The sequence below is a fragment of the Lingula anatina genome, chromosome 2, assembly GCF_051362555.1.
Source record: "Lingula anatina isolate TDL-2025a chromosome 2, LinAna3.0, whole genome shotgun sequence".
In the NCBI taxonomy this organism is placed as follows: domain Eukaryota; kingdom Metazoa; phylum Brachiopoda; class Lingulata; order Lingulida; family Lingulidae; genus Lingula; species Lingula anatina.
Window position 1 is genome coordinate 13,165,675 of NC_141768.1, and position 18,852 is coordinate 13,184,526.

General features: G+C 33.8%; 2 protein-coding genes across 3 annotated transcripts; one reads left to right on the forward strand and one right to left on the reverse strand.

Moving 5' to 3' along the window:
* Positions 1-69: 69 nt before the first annotated feature.
* Positions 70-13,263, reverse strand: LOC106155614 (F-box only protein 11). The gene is made up of 19 exons (XM_013530518.3): positions 13,072-13,263; positions 9,572-9,751; positions 9,040-9,314; positions 8,472-8,552; positions 7,785-7,920; positions 7,472-7,578; positions 7,111-7,222; positions 6,756-6,862; positions 6,365-6,502; positions 5,904-6,121; positions 5,669-5,754; positions 5,288-5,382; positions 4,961-5,083; positions 4,508-4,593; positions 4,036-4,256; positions 3,551-3,769; positions 3,150-3,258; positions 2,803-2,901; positions 70-2,487 (listed from the first exon to the last, which is right to left on the reverse strand). Exons 1-19 carry the CDS (start codon positions 13,166-13,168, stop codon positions 2,358-2,360), a joined length of 2,619 nt encoding a protein of 872 aa, XP_013385972.2. The 5' UTR covers positions 13,169-13,263; the 3' UTR covers positions 70-2,357.
* Positions 13,264-13,307: 44 nt separating this feature from the next.
* Positions 13,308-18,809, forward strand: LOC106155617 (EF-hand calcium-binding domain-containing protein 11). Of its 2 annotated transcripts, XM_087003505.1 has the most exons (7): positions 13,308-13,514; positions 13,671-13,766; positions 14,558-14,609; positions 15,900-16,001; positions 16,765-16,855; positions 17,309-17,402; positions 17,593-18,809. In XM_087003505.1, exons 1-7 carry the CDS (start codon positions 13,422-13,424, stop codon positions 17,599-17,601), a joined length of 537 nt encoding a protein of 178 aa, XP_086859631.1. In that variant the 5' UTR covers positions 13,308-13,421; the 3' UTR covers positions 17,602-18,809. The 2 variants fall into 2 exon arrangements, with proteins under 2 accessions (XP_086859631.1, XP_013385975.1); XM_013530521.2 differs by lacking the exon at positions 17,309-17,402 and having other exon boundaries at positions 13,313-13,514.
* The last annotated feature ends 43 nt before the right edge of the window (positions 18,810-18,852 follow it).

Consider the following 18,852-nt stretch of genomic DNA (forward strand, 5'->3'; position numbering starts at 1 on the left):
TGCTTCCACTTGAGGGTGAACACACAATTTGGCAAAGCTAGACTCCAAAATGCAAAAAATAAGTCAATATCCATTCATATTTTTATTTGTAGCTGCTTCCTTTACATGTTCAATACTGTGAATAAGTATCTTCTGTCAAATATGCAGTTGTGATGACTGCTACATGTATTTACACTGCTACATATTACATGGGGGAAAAGCTGTACAGAAGTGAAAAGAGGCAAATAAGCATTGTAAACATATTGAACTTCCCAGTCATTGTCAATCTACTTGAGTGGAAATAAATTGAATATTACTCATGAACAGAAGTTTAATATATGTGGATTCAGTATATTATTGTAAAGTCAAAAGCTATTCTACAGCTGTACAGAGCTGCAGTACCACGTTATACTCAATAACAAAACAAAAACAACCACATCATTAAACTGTTAAACACCCAAGAACGTCAAGGCAAGAAGACAGCAGTAGCAATGCAAGCAACTCCCCTTTACCTTTAAGAGAGTACAAATGGGGACCCTTTTATTAGTACAAGAACCCCTTTAGTTCTGATCCATTTTAAAATAGAAAACTCTTGGTGTTGAACAGCAAGGCATCAACTCTTTCAACACAACCACGTACATAAAATACTCTCTCACAAATAACATGTAATATCATCTAATAAATTAAACCCATTTCAATAAAATTTGTCTGCGAGTCAGCTCCACTCTTAAGTGGGTTTTTAAGGTGGGTTGTGATGTTTGAAAGATTTTCCCTTTTCTCCATCTACACTAAAATATCCAAAGAAAGCCATGTTTTAAGGTAGAATCAATCACAGTAAAAATATCTATAAATCGAAAGGAGAGTGCCAATCCTATGTCAAAGTGACTAGTTAGAAAAATGGAACAGAAAAATAATTTGTTCAGTTACAATGTACACAGCTACAAAGCCAATCTTTACGTGTGCATATTATTATAGAAGGGTAGAAGGTGGGGGGGGGGGGGGGGGGTATTGTGGTGGAAGACATAACATATTCAATACAACAAACTATTGGATCTGGGTTTTATACAAGAATGAAAATGAAAAATCCCAATACTGTTTTTTCTGTGCAAGGGAAAGAAATCAAATCCTTAAATTTGTGGGAAAGAAACCGATTCTACTGCTAAGGTCAAGTATTCCAGAACTACCATTCATGTAACCTTTTTGAAAAGGATACTACATGTCACTTTAAAAAAACTGCAACCTCTTCAATGCGATTGCTATATATCCAAGCTGCAACATTAATTGCAACAATGAATGAAATACAAGTACAGTGCACTTGAAAACATATTAAAACTCATTTTCTGGGATGTTATAACTCCTTGTTCAGCAGTTGGTAGTTCTTGCTTCTGTTAGAAATAATGAAGTATTATTCATTATTTTTAATAACCTATGTATTCTGAGGTGGATTTTAATAAGTGACTTGGTCATTGCACTGATATAAAATGGTAACAACAGTGATATTATACTGTAAATAGATGTTATACAATAACAATGACAAGTCCCTTGAAAACTTATATTAGCATGATTCAACTAATACAATGGTAATTCCAGATGAATAGACTAAACAGTCTATAGCCGGGAATTGATTAAACCAATAATGCATTTATCAACATGTCAATTCCACATTCAGCATTGTAAATGTGCATGTATTATTTCATTAAAGTGAATTATAACATATCGTTGCACAAAAAAGTGCATAATAATATTCCTTAAAATTTTCACTAGTTTTAAGGCAACTTTCACCCTAATTTTTAATTTATTTTTTCTTTTCTTTTAAGATCTCCTTTCACAGTAAAAGGCAATCTTACACACAACACACAGATATAACATAAATACTCTTGGACTAGCACCAAAACATTTCACTCCAATCACACTTTGTGAGTGCAACAACCTACAGCTACTGGCACATTTGTACAATATTCACACCAGACCCTGTGAACTGCAAACAGCATTTCATCAAACTTTACCAAACAGGGGCCTTCAAAATCTCCTGTAAAAGAGGAGACTTCGTTTGATTCTTTATAGCACTCTCATCTTGGCAGTATACACAAATATTCATATTTATATATAAAGTTGTGTTTGTATGTATATATCTGGTGAATGTGTGTGTAAATGTATATTTTCTGTTGACTTGTAAAAGTAAAATCTTGATTGCACAACAATAATCCCAACACCCCACTGCCAAAATCCTCTATCAATCTGTTTCCAGTTCTTTCTCATCCTCTTTATTGCAATAATCATGTTTGATTAGACCTTGTTGCACACAAGCGATGGTATCTCCCACCCTTTCGGAAAATTCTCCAAAGGCAGTTGGCGTTATGCATTATGGACATCTCTTGTTAATTCACCATCAATGTATGTGTCTCAGACGGTGCAGCAGAGTCATATAAAGTGTCAGTGTCCTGTGTGGGCTCTCCTTGCAATGTACACGAGTTGTTCAGTGTCCCTGCTCCACAGTCGCAGAAAAACCTAAGTTTATAAAGCAAGATATGTCCAAATGAACACACACTGGATATACTGATGTCTTATTAGTGAAGTATCTGGTGCAACTAACCAATTGATTCGACAGTGCTTGAGAAACACACAAAGAAAGAAAAATATTCCGCTGGAAATAAAATTTACTTTCAAACATTCAAAAATATTTTGACCAATAAATATGTAAAAATGCACTGTGCAAGAAATAATGATGACTTCAATTTTTATGCAATTTCTATATTAAATGAGAAGCTTTGTGCTTTCTGACAGTGATTTAATATATGCAATGAAAAATCCATACAAATGTACCTGTCGTGTCTAATAAATTCCACTTCATGACCAGCATGGCAAGACTTAATACAGTTCACACATATAGCATTCCGGTCTGTGGTGTTACATGTCCTACACCTGTAACAAAGTAAAACAGGAAGATGAATTTTTTTCAGATCATTTTCCTTATGCAATAAAATTGTGTTACCAGCTCTCCGAGAACGCGAACAATCTGACAGCTTGTTTGTTACTGCTATTAGACTTCAATTTTTAATTCCTTAATTTTCTTGAAAATTGCTGATTGTTTACTAGTATGCATTATTAACATACACTTTTTTATATTACTAATTTTGCCCTGTACTTTACAACTATGCCTCTATACTTACCTGTAGAAATCATGCATGGGAAAGCTGGTGCAACTGGAGATTTTGTAAAGGCACTGGCCGGTGGCTACAGCTTTTTCTACCATATTGTGATTGCCAAATATTTTGTTTTCTGGAACAAAAAATTAAAGAAAATGTCAAATGTTTTACTCAAAGAGAGACAGACAGACGCAAGTGTCAGATAATACACTGTCACCCCAATTGATACATTCCAGAACACCTTAAGCGGATACTGTTGATGGCCGTGCCCAAGAGTTTGTCTACAAAAATATGCAAAACTTAACTGAGATTCATAACAAGATAATGCCCTTAAACATTTTCACTTGTACAGCTGTCAACTTGTACAATGTCACCACTGTTCCAAAATGTACTAATAATAACCTATTGCCTAAAGTTTAACAAACCTTTAGTTGAAGGATGAACTCCACTTGCTAAGCACAACCCTCCAAACTTGTTGTCAAATATTTTGTTGAACTCTAGAGTTGCTGTTGCACCATTAGTGATTTCCACTCCAGCTGCTCTTCCGCCGAATATCCTATTTTTCCTCAAAATGGGGTGGCTCTGGGTACTGATCAGCACTCCTGCTTGAGCATTGCGGAAGATGTCATTTTCTTCCAGAATACCTAATACAAAGTGATATATGTATTAAAGTTATCATTATTGTGAAAGCATACAACAAGGGACAACATAATGTAGTGGTCATTTATCCAAGTAAAGGTTATAACATTCCTACTGGCAGTAAAAGTGGATAAGGCATTTCAATGTGTTATATCTGACCATCAGAAACACTCTTGTTCTCCTTCCAACAAAGTGTAGTACAGTGACAGAGCAATCATGCTCTTAAAACCCAGCAATGGATTAAACCAATAAATATGTAACAATAGCATACCCTTTCCTCCATTGAAAATGCATATCCCACCATCTCTGCCATCATGGATCTTGTTCTTCCTCAGAGTGGGGTTACTGTCTGTCTTGATCCACACACCTGCCATTGCATTGTCAAAAATTTCATTTTGTTCTATTACCCCGAGGCCATTATTATAGACAAGAATGCCACCATTCTGGCCACCCCATATCTTGTTTTTCTTGATGAGTGGGTTGCTACCAGTCCTGGAAGCAGGATAGAAACATCATACTTGATTATAAACATTTTTTAGTATTGAATAGAAAAGAAACAAGTACATCTCATCTTGGCCAAAAACAACCACGTAACCCCTGTTTGCTACACATATTGACCATTCATATCCAAAGTCTTCTATTTCAACTACAGTAAATAGGTTATAATTATAGTATAACATTGCTATGGAACTTAATCATCCTTAAAAGAAATTGTGCAAACTATTGAAAAGATATTCAGTTACCTTATCTGGACTCCAGAATATAGATGATTAAAGATGTCGTTTTCTTCTAATGTCCCATGGCCATTGTCATAAAAATAAACACCAACCTGAGAAAATATATAATATAATTTTAGTCACAGGATAAGAAGTTACTGAGCATTTGGAGCAGATTATGTATAAACTTTTTTTTTCTTTTTAACTCTCATTCTTTTTCCCCATCATCAAAACTTCATAACATACTTAGGGTACACTTTAATAACAACAATAAATCTTAACAAATCAAATAGCCTTTCATGACTGCAACAAATGGAACTTTAATATCGGTCAAAACTGCCTAATAAATTGCACTAAACTAGGAATATTAGTTTATGCAAAAGAACCCCCATATGTATATATTTGATATTATCTAAACTAACAAATAATGGATATAGCATTCAATGCAGGTAAAATGCTAATGACAAATAGTTCCCATACCTGTTTTCCACTGTGTATTCTGTTTCTTCTTAGTATAGGTGTGCTTCCTGTGGTCACCCACACTCCTGCTAGTGTGTTTGAATAAACTTCATTTTCTTCTATCAAACCTTGTCCCTTTTCATGCTTGAAGAAAATGATAACAGATTAGAGAGATGAAATCTATAAATATTCAACAGCCTGAGTCATTTACTTCATTTATCACCTAATTTTGTAAATGCTTCATTTTTCTGAAATTACTCTTTATATATATATTTTTAAAATGGTAACACAACTACTACAAAATTATTTTCTGACATCATGTCTATAAATCTTGGCAATTAGACTTACCACATAAATTCCCCCATGTTGCCCATGGTGAATCTTATTGTGACGTACTATTGGGTTGCTATTTGTCCGAATTTGGATTCCAGCCAAAGCGTTACCTAAAAAAGTAACATACATGATGTGATACCCAGATCTGATGTCAATTTACTTTACTCTATTTCTGCTGGGTTGGAAACCTTCTGACAACAAGTCAACTGATGATGTCAAAGAAAATGCTATGGAACAATTTTATCGTGTGAATACATCTCATAAGATACTAAACCAAATAATGCTGCAATCACTAACAAGTAAACCTTGCATATGATGTACACTTTACCCTCCAGCATTATCTTGTTCTAGTGCAAAATTATGATCACATTAGACAAAATCCAAATTTTAACGTACCATAAATATTGTTTCCTTCAATTAGACCTCGCCCTTCTCCAAATATATAAACACCTCCTTGGTGACCATTGTAAATTTCATTTTTCCTGGAAAAAAATAAACAATTAGTGTGCTTCAGATTATACACCAAGATTAACAATTTCAATGTAATTTGCCTTGTAAAAGTAAAAATGAAGATTTGGCAAAAAAGCAAACTTTAACATTAAATCTCAGCATTGTTGCCAAAGACAGTTACCTTATTGTAGGATCACTATTTGATGTGACCCACACACCAGCAAAGTTGTTGGAGTGGATTTTGTTTTCTATAAACTGTCCTCTCCCATTTTCATGGACATATATTCCTCCAGTCTGCCCATGGTGGATTTCACACTTGACTACAGTTGGATTAGCACCTGCTTTCACCTCAAACCCTGCTATTCTGTTATCATGAATGTCACAAGCTTCGAAGTAACCCTAAGAAAATCAACACATTGCTATAAGCAGGCATATGTATGGCATCCACGACTTCATCCATATAATATCTAAGCATGGTAAAAGTACAGAAGGACAGTGCTTGCAAATATATTTAACTCAAATTTCAGAAGTTAATTTGAAAAAAAAAAAAAAAAATTGACACCACATTTGGATAAAGACACAATTAATACTATCAAATAACAATCCAAATATTAGTTAAAGCTTTTAAATAAATAAACATACATTGCCATTGTCAAAGGTAAAGATTCCAACATCCCTCCCATGGTGGATGTGATTACGTCTCATTATTGGGTTGGCATGATTTTTTACCCATATACCAGCCAGTGCATTTCGACTTATCTCATTGTCTTCATATGTGCCCTGATAGATTAAAAAAAAATTTAATGTGTAATTTTACTTAATCAGTTTTCATGTCCACTCAAGCGCTCTCTATAAACAATTATTGATAATAGGAATTTACATTTACAAACCACTTTAATATCAATATATCTGTGAAATTGTACATTTATTGTCTAACATCAATCTTGTGCTGACAAAAACTAAATACATATAAAGGCCTACAGTCGAAACGGTTAGCAACTATCAAACTGTTTGCCTGGGAGCACTACCTTACCTGTGCTGCATCAGTGACATAAAGGCCAACATTTTCACAGTCACTGATGTCACAGTGCTTGATTGTAGGGTCTGCATTGGTTCCAACCACACACACAGCAGCACCAACTGGAAAAGAAAACTAATTGTTAAAGAATGCAGCACTTCTAGACAATGCATTAGGCTAGGCAAATGTCGCTTGTGTTTAGCAGATTTCTCAAATCAAGCACCCATGAATATCATCTTTCTAGAATAATTCAGGAAAGGTCTTCTATTGTGAAAAAAAATTATTCCAAATTTTAAAATAGACAGTTGATGCTGAGCTAGCTCTTCACTGAAAAAATACAGAAATACTTTGCATGAGAAGTGTGACTAACCTGCAGAAGAGCTCCTGATCACACAGTGATCTATGATGGGAGAACAGTTAGAGGACACCTCTAAGGCATAATGCTTGTGGTGGGGGACTGTACAGGTCAGGTCTGGAGAGAACTGGAAATACAAATTTAAATTAAATTTACTCTTTTAGATTAAGATTAAACATTGCTTTACAAAAAGTTAATCCAATATCAATTATTAAGTTTTTGGCATTAACAGTCAACAGGAATATACCATATGGTAACTTGAAAAACTGCAATTATGGCAAATAACTTTAAGTTTACTTCCCTTCAAAGTACAAAAATGTGCAAGATAAATGTTTTGCACAATGTCAAATTTTAAATTGGTGAGAGAAATACAAACCTTAACAGTCATATGACCAAAATATGCTGTATTTGCTCCTTCCATAAATGTAACTGTAGATTCACTCTGTCTTTCTATGATAACGTGATCAATTACATTGCCAGGTGCTAAAGAGAACATAAAAAAGTCTTAATGCACGCTAGCACATTTTCCCTTCAAATAGTCAACTGCAGATATAGCCAAAAAATATTAAAAACAACATGTTGTCTAAATTATATAGATAAATTAACTGTTTAATTGTAATAGATGCCACAATTAAAATTCTGCATAACTTGATAACCTTTAATTTTGTATTCTTATTAATTCCACTAACCTGCACCAATCATGCTTATGTTCATGTCAATGACTAAATATTCCCCTTGGTATATTCCAGAGTGCACAAAGACTAAAGGATGTTCCATTTCTTCAGAATCAACATAGCTATATGCTTGGTCAATTGTGTCACAGAACTAAATAATAAAACAAAAACAACCACAAATAATTATATTCAAATACAATGTATGAAAGATTATTTTTTAATATATATAAATTTTGGCTGTTCCAGTTTATTTTGTTTCAGCCAAAACTTCTGCTACAGGAGGTAAGATTTTTAAAAAACAAATACATAAACAAATAAACAAAAAGAATTCATTAAAATGAATGGAGCTATTGCTGAATATTTTTATCATTATTATTTACATATTTCAATTATAGCAAAGCATGAGCAGTTTCCATACTGCACTTTTTACAATAATGCAGGTTTCATGTTAACAGCTTGTGCACATTTTATTCTATTTTTTTCCTTTTCATAAACTTAATTTTATGCCAATGAGCCCTTAGACACATTGGTCCACATAATCCATCAGTATCCATTTTAAAAAAATATCACAGCCCCTATCTTAATCCTTCTATCAGAACTCATAAATAATATGCTGCCAATGCTCAAATTTCTAGCTGGCTCTGATAACTGGATTCATATTAAATAGTGAAAGAAATAACTTCATCAAATGTTTCAACTTACCACCATGTTTCTACCCTGGTATCTTTTTGGATTATCCTCATACTGTTCATGAAAGCCAGGCCTGACATGGACACCATGATACTGAAAGATAAAAAAAAAACAATTTTTTTCTGTCATCTGATAATTATGTCCCAGAACTAAATTAAAATACAATTATGATAATCACAAAAGCATGCCAAGATTCACTGTAAACAAATGTTCTAGTATTTTCTTAGAGTAATTTAATAAGGGTTACTGTAAATTATTGAAGAAAAGGAGCAGAGTACAGATCCATACATTACAAAGACAGAAAGCACTTTCATTTGTGTTAAAAGAAAGATCAAAAGATCACCTGCAGCCCCCTGCAGACATATATCTCTGTGTGTGTGTGTGTGTGTGTGTGTGTGCGCGCATGCGCGCTTGATGCTCACCAATGATTTCTTTTAATAATGCAATTATGTTCATATTAATCTCTTAGGGTTTCAACTTCTGGGTGTCCTTTCACAAATTGTGGTCCGCACTTTCTAACATAAAGATACAGTATGTTATAATTAGAAGAACCTCAAAAAATGGATACTAAGTCTCTTACCAGTTGTTTGAAGCTTTCTTTCCAAGGGTTGGCATGGTCCGAATCCTGTGGTTCCACAAATTTGAAAACTCCTAATTCAGGATTGAACAATGGAGATTGGTACTCATAAACTTCTTGATACAAGTTTTTCCAAAGTTCTTGGTCATTGGCAATAGTGTGAAACCTTTTACAAACTTGTGCCACACTGCACAGATCAAATTCAAGCAAATAGGAGAAGATCTTTAGTAAAACTTCATCTGGCAGTTCTTGTTGCAAATATCTGGCAGCCACTGAATCTAAAAAAGTTGAGAGAATTTATTTAATAACAAATGTTGTTCAGCATACAAGTCTTCTCCCTCACTACATTCTGCAAACATTTCACAGATTTACAACAAATATACAATGCTGCAACATACAATAAAATAAAATAATGATCATACATTTGTGATTTGCTTGATATATCCTTTGCCTTTTCAGCTTTTAACAGTTTTGTTACTTCGAAAAGACATCTATAATTCAATTATCTGAGTCAAATGTCCCTTGATAGACTTACTTCTTGTACCAGTGGCATAAGTAGTCTGTCCTCGTCTGGCTCTTTTGGCTGGTAAAGCATTTGTAGTTAGGGACTGGTCATTAGTTTCATTTGTAGATGCCTTGCGTCTCAAGTGGTAACCATGTGTGACTATGCTTGGGCCTGGTTCACAACTTGATGACCTCACAAGATTTGCGTTTGCTGGAATAATAACAGTGATCCATGAGAACTAACTTTTCACCAGGTGCAGCAGCAAATATGATAACTAACAAGCAAAGTAAGCAGAATAACAATACTCTAAAAGTTGGTGAGGACAGAGTTAAATATCAATAATAATAATAATAATTATTATTATTATTATTATAAATGCACCAAATAATCCAGAAAGAACCAGTAGTGCAACTTGTAAACAAATCTATAAACATCAGAACAATTACTTGTGGACTTTAAATGGTTCTACTTTATTAGTCACTTTCAATTCAAAACTGGGATCTTTTAAAATCCTTTAAATTCTTTTTAATATATATATATATATACATTATGATATTAATAATACACCTGGAAATAAATCTAACCTCATCCAATTGAGGATAACATATTTCAGTACCTTTCCCAGTAGAAAAATACATAACAGTTGATCCCATGGGGCTACTGACCTTTAAAATAGGTTTATTTCATAAATGTGAGAACAGTGTTCAAATACATTAAACAACAGCTTATCTATTTCCGGGTTACAAAAAGCAGTCTACAGAGACTGATTTCAATCTTCTCCATCCATTTGTGTAATAGAGCCAAAATGTAGACAGTCTGGTTTCAGCATTAAATGTATTGGTGTCTGGACATAATTTAAACATTCATAATTACTGTCTGTTACAGAAGATAAGACCCAGTGCAAATTAACAATCTTAAAGCTCATCAAGAGATCACATTTTTAATTGTTCATGAAGCAGTCCAGAGGCAGTCTAAGGATAAATGTGGTGCATTGAGGCTTTTGCAGTCTAAGGATAAATGTGGTGCATTGAGGCTTTTGAGCTATTGATTCCACTAAACTAGTTTCCAGGTACTGAATGCATGCAGCATTAGGCACGTCTTCATTCTGATCAGTGTAAACGTTCACCTCTTTCAGTTCAAATTAACCAACAAGCTTTGATTGTAGACTGTACTTGTTAGATGTGTGTGAGGTCATTATCATAACCTGATATCAGTGTCAACCCAGCAGAAAATGGGGAGTTATTATGTATCCCTATTATCACACCCTGACCTAACAAGCCCACACCAGTCAAGATGGCCAGTAAAAACCCCATTATGATAATGGAGTAACCACCTGAGCTGTCCCAAACACACAACTGATAAGCCACTTCAATACACTGATTGCTTTAATCAAAAATTCATTGTACACACTTAGTTTCCTCATGAGCTTCTTTTTTGCACCACAGAGAACTTGATTTTCAAAATTACTGATAGCCAACATTGGTAAAACGAGGAACATCATTATTGAACACATTTATCACTTCAAAAACATCAATGAACATCTTGAAATTAATTACCAAATTTCAAGAATTACGAGTTTTCTCTTTACTGATCACATCAAAAAGGGATAGAAAAAAAAGTTAACTTGGCTGACACGATTTGTTACAAAAAACTGCTGCATATTACTGTTAGCTGAAATTGGATAAAAAATAAGGCCAAAAGATCTGCAATCATGTAGCCAATAAAGGTAAGCATGTAAGACTGCATCAGGAAGTACTATGTATATAAAACAACCCAGGTAGACCTGTCTACACTCTCTTATTTCCTGGATTATAAAGAAGTCCAAACTCATGCTCTTTTTAAACAAGACAGCAATTTGCTAATGAAGTCTAGTTTTTTAAGCCCCCCCCCCCGCCCCTTTTTTTATATCAAAATTGATTCTTTTAATAAATTTATTATTTAAGTAAAATAAAAGTGTTTAATAATTTAAGTTTACTATCTGAGTAAAAGATCTTTTATGATACAAAGCACAATTGGTTTTAAAACAAAAAATTATTATTATTTTTAAGTGAGTACATTTTATTAATTTCTGTACAAAACATGCATACAAGAAACTATCAATAACATATTGGCAAGTTGCTTACTTTCATATTTTTCTTAATAGTGCAGTGTCAAAAACTAATAAGCTGTCAAAAAAAAAAAACTTAGTCAGTGAATACTGACGAAAAGATAAGGTTAGTAAGCACATTGGTGTACTGCATGAACCCTTTCTAAATCAACAATACTATCAACACAAACAGCAATATACCAGTACTCAGGTCGATTTTCATTTAAGTGTTTTGAAGTTCTATACATATATTGTTAGCAGTACAATAGGTGTATGAATCAGTATGACAAATGCTTTTTAAAAGCCTGTACTAAAAATATAATGAGGATAAAACCAAGTGAAGTCCTAAGACACATGTTCTAATTATTTTACCGAGTCAATCCTACATCCAAAAAATACAGCAAAATTTCAAAATATTTATTTAAAGATTGCAACTACTTATTAAAGATGCATATCATTCCAAACAAAAGCCACCATATTGTTTCAAATAGGTTAACTTAAAGTAATACCACATACTTCATTATTTCCTGGAAAAATATATTTGCACATATATTTGTGTTATGCTTTATAGGCTGGGGAGAAATAAGTAGGCAAAGTTTATGACCAGAAATTTAATAACATGCAGTTTAAAAGCCCCTTTCTGCTGTAAGAAAGGTTATTTCTCTGACCCTCTCCTTTTTTTTTTTTTGCATGCAGATTTTATTTATTTCGTGTTGAAAACGGGAACTATTTCCTATGATCTCTGACCCTCTCCTTATTTTTCTTGCATGCAGATTTTATTTATTTCGTGTTGAAAACGGGAACTATTTCCTATGATTTACTAAGTTTCAAAGTATTTACTCTTGCTTCATATATGCATCTTAAAACTAGACACAATTGTTCTCAAAACCCCTTACCATGTGGAGTTGACATTATAGTACAGAGTTTTGTTTAATTAGCATCATTTTAAAAAAATCTTGCATGCTGGAGTACAAGAAATGGAGTGTGACAGACTATTTTACTGCGGAACAATATAGACCGTTTAACATAAGTTGTGAATCTTTGGCTTATCATTGTCCCCACTTTGTGGAAAAAGTTGCGCCCAATTTACCATTTAGTTTTTTCAGACTACAGACAATTTAAGAGAAAAGTAGCTGGGAAAAGACTCAAAACATGAATCACGCCAATTTGGGTCAAATCTTCCCATCCATCCAACAATGGAGTCGTTTCGCAATTTACATTGAGGAAAGACATCTACTACGTAGATGAAGGTTACCAGCAAGCTGGAGAATAATTTCACAAGTGTTTGATATTCTTAAATATCATGTAAAACAAAGGCTTCTACAAATGGGTGTACAGGTTTAACATCTTTTGAAACACATAATGCCCTATCCTAAGAGCAAACTGATCAATACATGATGCCTTCATGGCGCGCCGACATAACAAAACATTGTGAATTTCATACCTGTTTCTCCCTGTAACGGGGACGAAGACCGCCTTCGTAGCTTTCTCTTTGACCTTCGGAGACTTAGTCTAGTTGTACGTGTGGATGGAGCAGACATGGTGAATACAGAACGATAAAATAATTAAAAACAAAGACGAAATGCAGATCAGTAATCACAATGCAGCCATATTGAAATATGATAATGACCTACTTTCGAGCGTTCTTCCAATGAAATAACGTTTTTTCAGTCACGTGCGCTACATCACCAATAGCATACGCGTGAACTGGGATACCCCCGGCGGAATTCCATAGGGCAGGATGAATATAAGGAGGGGGGATTTTTTGCGATTATTTCCTGAGATGTAAACGCGATGACCTCAGTACTTCGGTCTTATTTTCTATCCCAGAAGCAAAGTTATTTCCCTAGACCACTCAAAGAGACAGAAAAACACGTTATTAGCTTGGTATATACTGAGGACATTATAAAATTTGCTACCTATTTTGAATGAGTAATTTCATGATTAAACACCAGTACTTAAGTCCATTTTCAAACTTTTACAGTCGCGATGGTGATGGATATGATAGATTTGAAATTTTTATTAATTTTTATTTCATTCTAGGTTTTCCACGAAAGCGATGCTGGACATAAAGGGTATCTCTCAAGAGAAGACTTGAAAGTTGCAACGGTTTCACTCTTTGGATACAAACCCTCTAAGGTAAAACACGGAGAAATAATTTGGACTGTCGTTGACCTTGTGTTTTAACCTTCAGTTTAAATATATTTCGCGAAAATAGAACGTGTACGTAGACAGCGACAAGACCCCTTGAAAGATGCCTGAAACCTCAAATTATTCGCAGTTGATAATGCACTGAAATTGTAATGAATTTGTTATGCATCTCATTCTGTCAATCGCAGTCTGTAATGGAATGAGGCTATCCAGGTGAATATAGCCCTTATTCAGGAGATGTACTTGCGCCCTCACCCTTTCCTAATCATTGAGGCTATTCACCTGGATAGCCTAGCCCATTCCCAGATGAAGATGCTCTGTTAGACATTGAAATATTGGAGGTAAATTATTTCATGACTGAAGAAGAAATTACTTGTTGGAGATGTATGCTATAGAGAGTAATGTTTTTTTTTTCTTGAGGAGAAATTGATTTGGTGGGACTATCTCAGATTGGACACCTTTAAGAAAATTCAAAAGTAGAGCCATATATATTTTAGCACTGATAATACAGATGGATTCAGGTTTTTATAAAATCATAGTAACATTTAGATAACTATGCTGGGACATAGTTGGAGGCTATTGGAAGCAATGAAGTGTATATAAATTGTTATGTCACATACCTTAGAAGTAGCCAGGTTTTTCAGGAAAGTAGATTTTGAAAGTTGAAATGATCAGGATTGCAAGTGTGTAGGAGGAGCTGCAGCCTTCTGGCTGGTTTTTTAAACTCTTAGTCAGCATATTCGAATTAAATAACAATATATATATTTCAATCATTACAGTATGAAGTGGACAAAATGTTTTTTAGAGGACAAGCCGAAGAGGAAGAATTGGGTAAGAATGTTTTTTTTTTCTTTATGTATATTCTGGTTGGGATATATATATATATGATCTGTCTCTCCAGTTTGTAAAAATCCACCAAATGACTTCATATGATGTATGACCCATTAGTGCTGTACACAATAGGCTAATAATAATCATTCAAATCAGGTTTGGCGAAAATGGTAGAGGGTTATATATACCATAGAATGACAGTAGAAAATATCTGTTGAAATATAAATTTTGGAAAATATGAAACGATACCTTTGGTATTTCATTGGTTATGTTAATTGAAACTATATGGTGGCATTTGGTCTGTTTTAAATTAGTGGTAAAGATTTGACTTCATATGTAACTTAAACTAAAACTTTGTGCTGCAATTATGAGTATATATATTTTGGTTATATACATGTATTTGTATATACTTCTTTTAATTTGTTGCATTTTTATCACTTGCTTGCAAGCACCATTATCTTAACCATGTTACAATGGAGATCAGGCCTATCCAACTACCAGATGCGGCACCAAAGCATCCAGAATTCACTGGTAGATCGGATTGCTCTTCTGGTTTGTATGTTTGTGTATCAGTATGCATTTCACAGTATCATACCCAGCTGTGAAAAATTTTGTACGATGACCACGAGCTCTACCTGTCATCTGGGTATCACGCCTTGTTTTCATCAAGTAGGAATCGTAAGAATACAACAATATGGCAACGAGTGTCATCATACATGCTTGCTCCATCAAACCCATCCATCCCAGTAGCCATGAAAACTTTATTTAACCTCTAACAAGATATTTTCTGCTGACAGAATTAGATTGCACCTAGTTATTTACATAACATCATTGACTATGTTCAAACCTGAACTTTATGTTAAAAAATCATGGTATTGTTCAATTTATTACATAAAACAGGGAAAATAGCAGTAGCCTGTCTGTAGCACATGAATTTTGAAGAAATGCACCACTTTCCAACCCTGTGCAGAATCATGGCTATCACATCACATAGCAGGCAAAAGGAAGTGGCATCTGATACTTCAAAGTGCGTACTGATACACACCTTGAAAACCAGTAGCGCAATCCGATCTATGGTGAATTCTGGATCATTTGGTGCCACATCTGGTAGTTGGGTTGCAATGGTAACTTAACTCTGTGTAGTGCTCAGTTTGTATTTATTGTAGCCCCTTATTCTTGTTGAAAAATTTCATCTAAAATTCCTGTGCCTTGCATTTGTTCCTTGTGTTGTTCATTAAGATATATTTTAAATTATGTTGTTACTTTTCATGGTGTGTTCACACTCTTCAGTGATGTCCCTGGACAGTTTCATGGAGGTAATGTCCAACAAAATGTCAGCCAAAGATGATGATGAAGAAATCAGAAGCATATTTATGGCAATGGATTTTCATTGTAAGTAACTTTCCTAAAAGTAAAGGGACAGTTTGCAGGATTTTTGGTTCTTTCAAACTTCCTTTGTTCATTTTGGCTTCCTTTACTAGTAAATTATGTAAATGCAAATAATATATATATATATTGCTGTATAATATATATTTTTGAAAATTATGAAAATTACTTCCCCCTTCTCAACAACATTGGCATTGTTATATATTCTCTTCTGGTTGAATGATGTGGGAATTTTTTTACAATATTAGTATTTAAAAAGAAGCACTCTTTTTTTATGAATAAATTGCATAGAACTAGAAAAGCACTCCGAGAGCGCAGACCTCCACCAAGGCAGCGATTTTTGATTATTATTGATTATTGATTGATTATTGATCGGGATAATCACCAAAAACTAATCACTTCTAAGTTAACCCATTTCCCACCTACCCTGAAAATTTCATCAAAATCAGTCCATAACTTTTTGAGTTATGTTGATGACAAACAAACGGACAGACAGACAAACATGGCGGAGGTAAAGTTGCCATTCTGTTAAATGACATTTCATATCAAAATAAAAATGCTTGAAGCATAGAAAGGAATTTTTATGAGAATTTGGTTAAGATATACATGTACTTGGCTTTTTACCACAGACTTGTTAAACATGGAAATTGCTTTGGTTTTATGTTTCAGTTGTCAAGGTCTGATCATTTCGGGCATTATGCAATTAATAATCAGGTTATGTTAGTTAATAATCATGTGGCTATTTACCCTTTTTTTTGTTATTAAAAAGGCCATGGCTTTCTCAGTCTGACAGATTTAAAAAGGGCCTTCTCACAGGTGGCGCCACATATCCCTGACCACATAATACATGCTGCATTCAGGTAAGTTAAGTGCACATATACTGAACTTATTTTATGATTATTATTTTTCATACCAGTTGTACTGTTTTGTCCCACTTTGATAGGTACCATGATGAGAAAATTCATGTGATTTACTATTTAGATGTATTGACTCAAGTATGAGGGAATGTGGAAGTGAGCTGTAATATACTCTTTGGTGATAGTTTGCTAATTTGACAATAATTTGGGATACTTTTGAATTAATGTGATTGTTTGAATTACTATGGTCAATGATATATTATTTTTGTGCAATTTTATGCTGTTCTGTGGCCTACCCAATAACAACTGTTCATTCTGGTAAAAAATGGATTTTCCAATGATTTTCCCATATGTACCAGACAGTGGTTAATGAATCCATTTTGACATTCAAAGTTTATTTATTTATTTATTATTTTTTTTTCTAAAAAGTTTGGTATTTTTTAATTATCTCTTTAGAGATGATTACAGAGGTACAGCCATCTATGAAGGTCAATGTAGTTTGATGGCAAGCACAGATCCCAGGATCATTGCGATAACCACTGTTTTGGTGGTAAAATGGAATTAATTATATTTACGTTAGTTGTTTACATTGTATTTATTGTGAAATATCAATATGTACATACCCTAAAATTCAACTTACAGTTTATAAATATATCGAGATATTAGTGTACTGGTACTACTTTTTAAAAACCTTTACATGTTCAGATAGTGCTTATTTGATGAAATTTGATGTATTCTAGGGAAATTGATAGGGATGGAGATGGAAGAGTCAGCTACAAAGATTTTGAGTTCATGATGAAATTCAATGTAGATGACTGAAGTCCATCGGTCTTTTCCATGAAAATAAAGGAAACTTCTGTCCAGGTCTTAGTGGCCACCAGATTCGAGATAGATCTGCGCCATACCGTGTAGATGCTGTGTGAGCGATGCTGTGTGAGCGAAACTCTGTCCCAACCAAAGTTCATCAAGTATCAGTGCAGAACAAAGTGTTGTGAAGAAATAAGACTGGGCTTGTTGACACATAACTGTTAAGCATAAATATTTTTAAAAATGACTGGAGGAAATGACCAAGGGTTATACATTGCACAGAAAGAAAATGGAAAAAACATGTTCAAATATTGTTTTTTGGGAAGTATGACACAATGCCCTTTGGTATTTCGTTATGTGCTGTTTGAAACTGATTGCCATTTGGTTGGGTTTAGTGGCAAAGATTTGACTGCATATGTAACAGTAAGTGATAATTTTGGGCTTGTAGTCTTATCACAAAGAACATGGCAGCAGGATTTTTGGATTAAAGTTGTGGGGCTAATGAAGTGAAAGTAATAACTACCTCTTGGTGTTTTTCTGAGTAATTTATCGCAGTCAATTGAAATCTGTCAATTCATTAACAAGGTAAAATGATATTTTAATGGCAGCACTATGGTAATGCTATATACTGGATACTGTTGTGCAATAAGTAGATAATAAAAAATAAAGAAATGAGATTTATTGACGCATGAGCCAATAAGAGATCATTTAATGATGTGTTTGTATTGAACGTTCTGGTATCTTCTTTAAGTGAATATGGGTTGGACCTATAAGAACCTGTTGTGAAATCAGCCTTGGTTTTCAAATGTAAGAAGATAAAGATTAATTCTGTGATATAAAGACTGCATTAAGCTGCATTAAGTATCTTCTGAATGATAAGAATTTTAATAAGATGATCAGTTTTTCAGTAATGATTCAGATTCCTTGTGTATTTCAGTGTGATCCAAAGTTTGACATCAAGCACTGGTTTATTTTCAAATGCTCACAACTTAAAATATTTTTGGTTTCCAATCATTTTCTCTATTGTTCTAATTCCCATATGAAAGTAAATGCATTTTCTTTAAAATGATATCATAAATGCTTTAAGAAATAGGTTGTCCATTGCTTGTATATGTATCTAAATAAATTGAAATAAAATTATTTTATTGTATATTTTTGTCATAAATGAATGAATGGGAAGACAGAAAACCAGA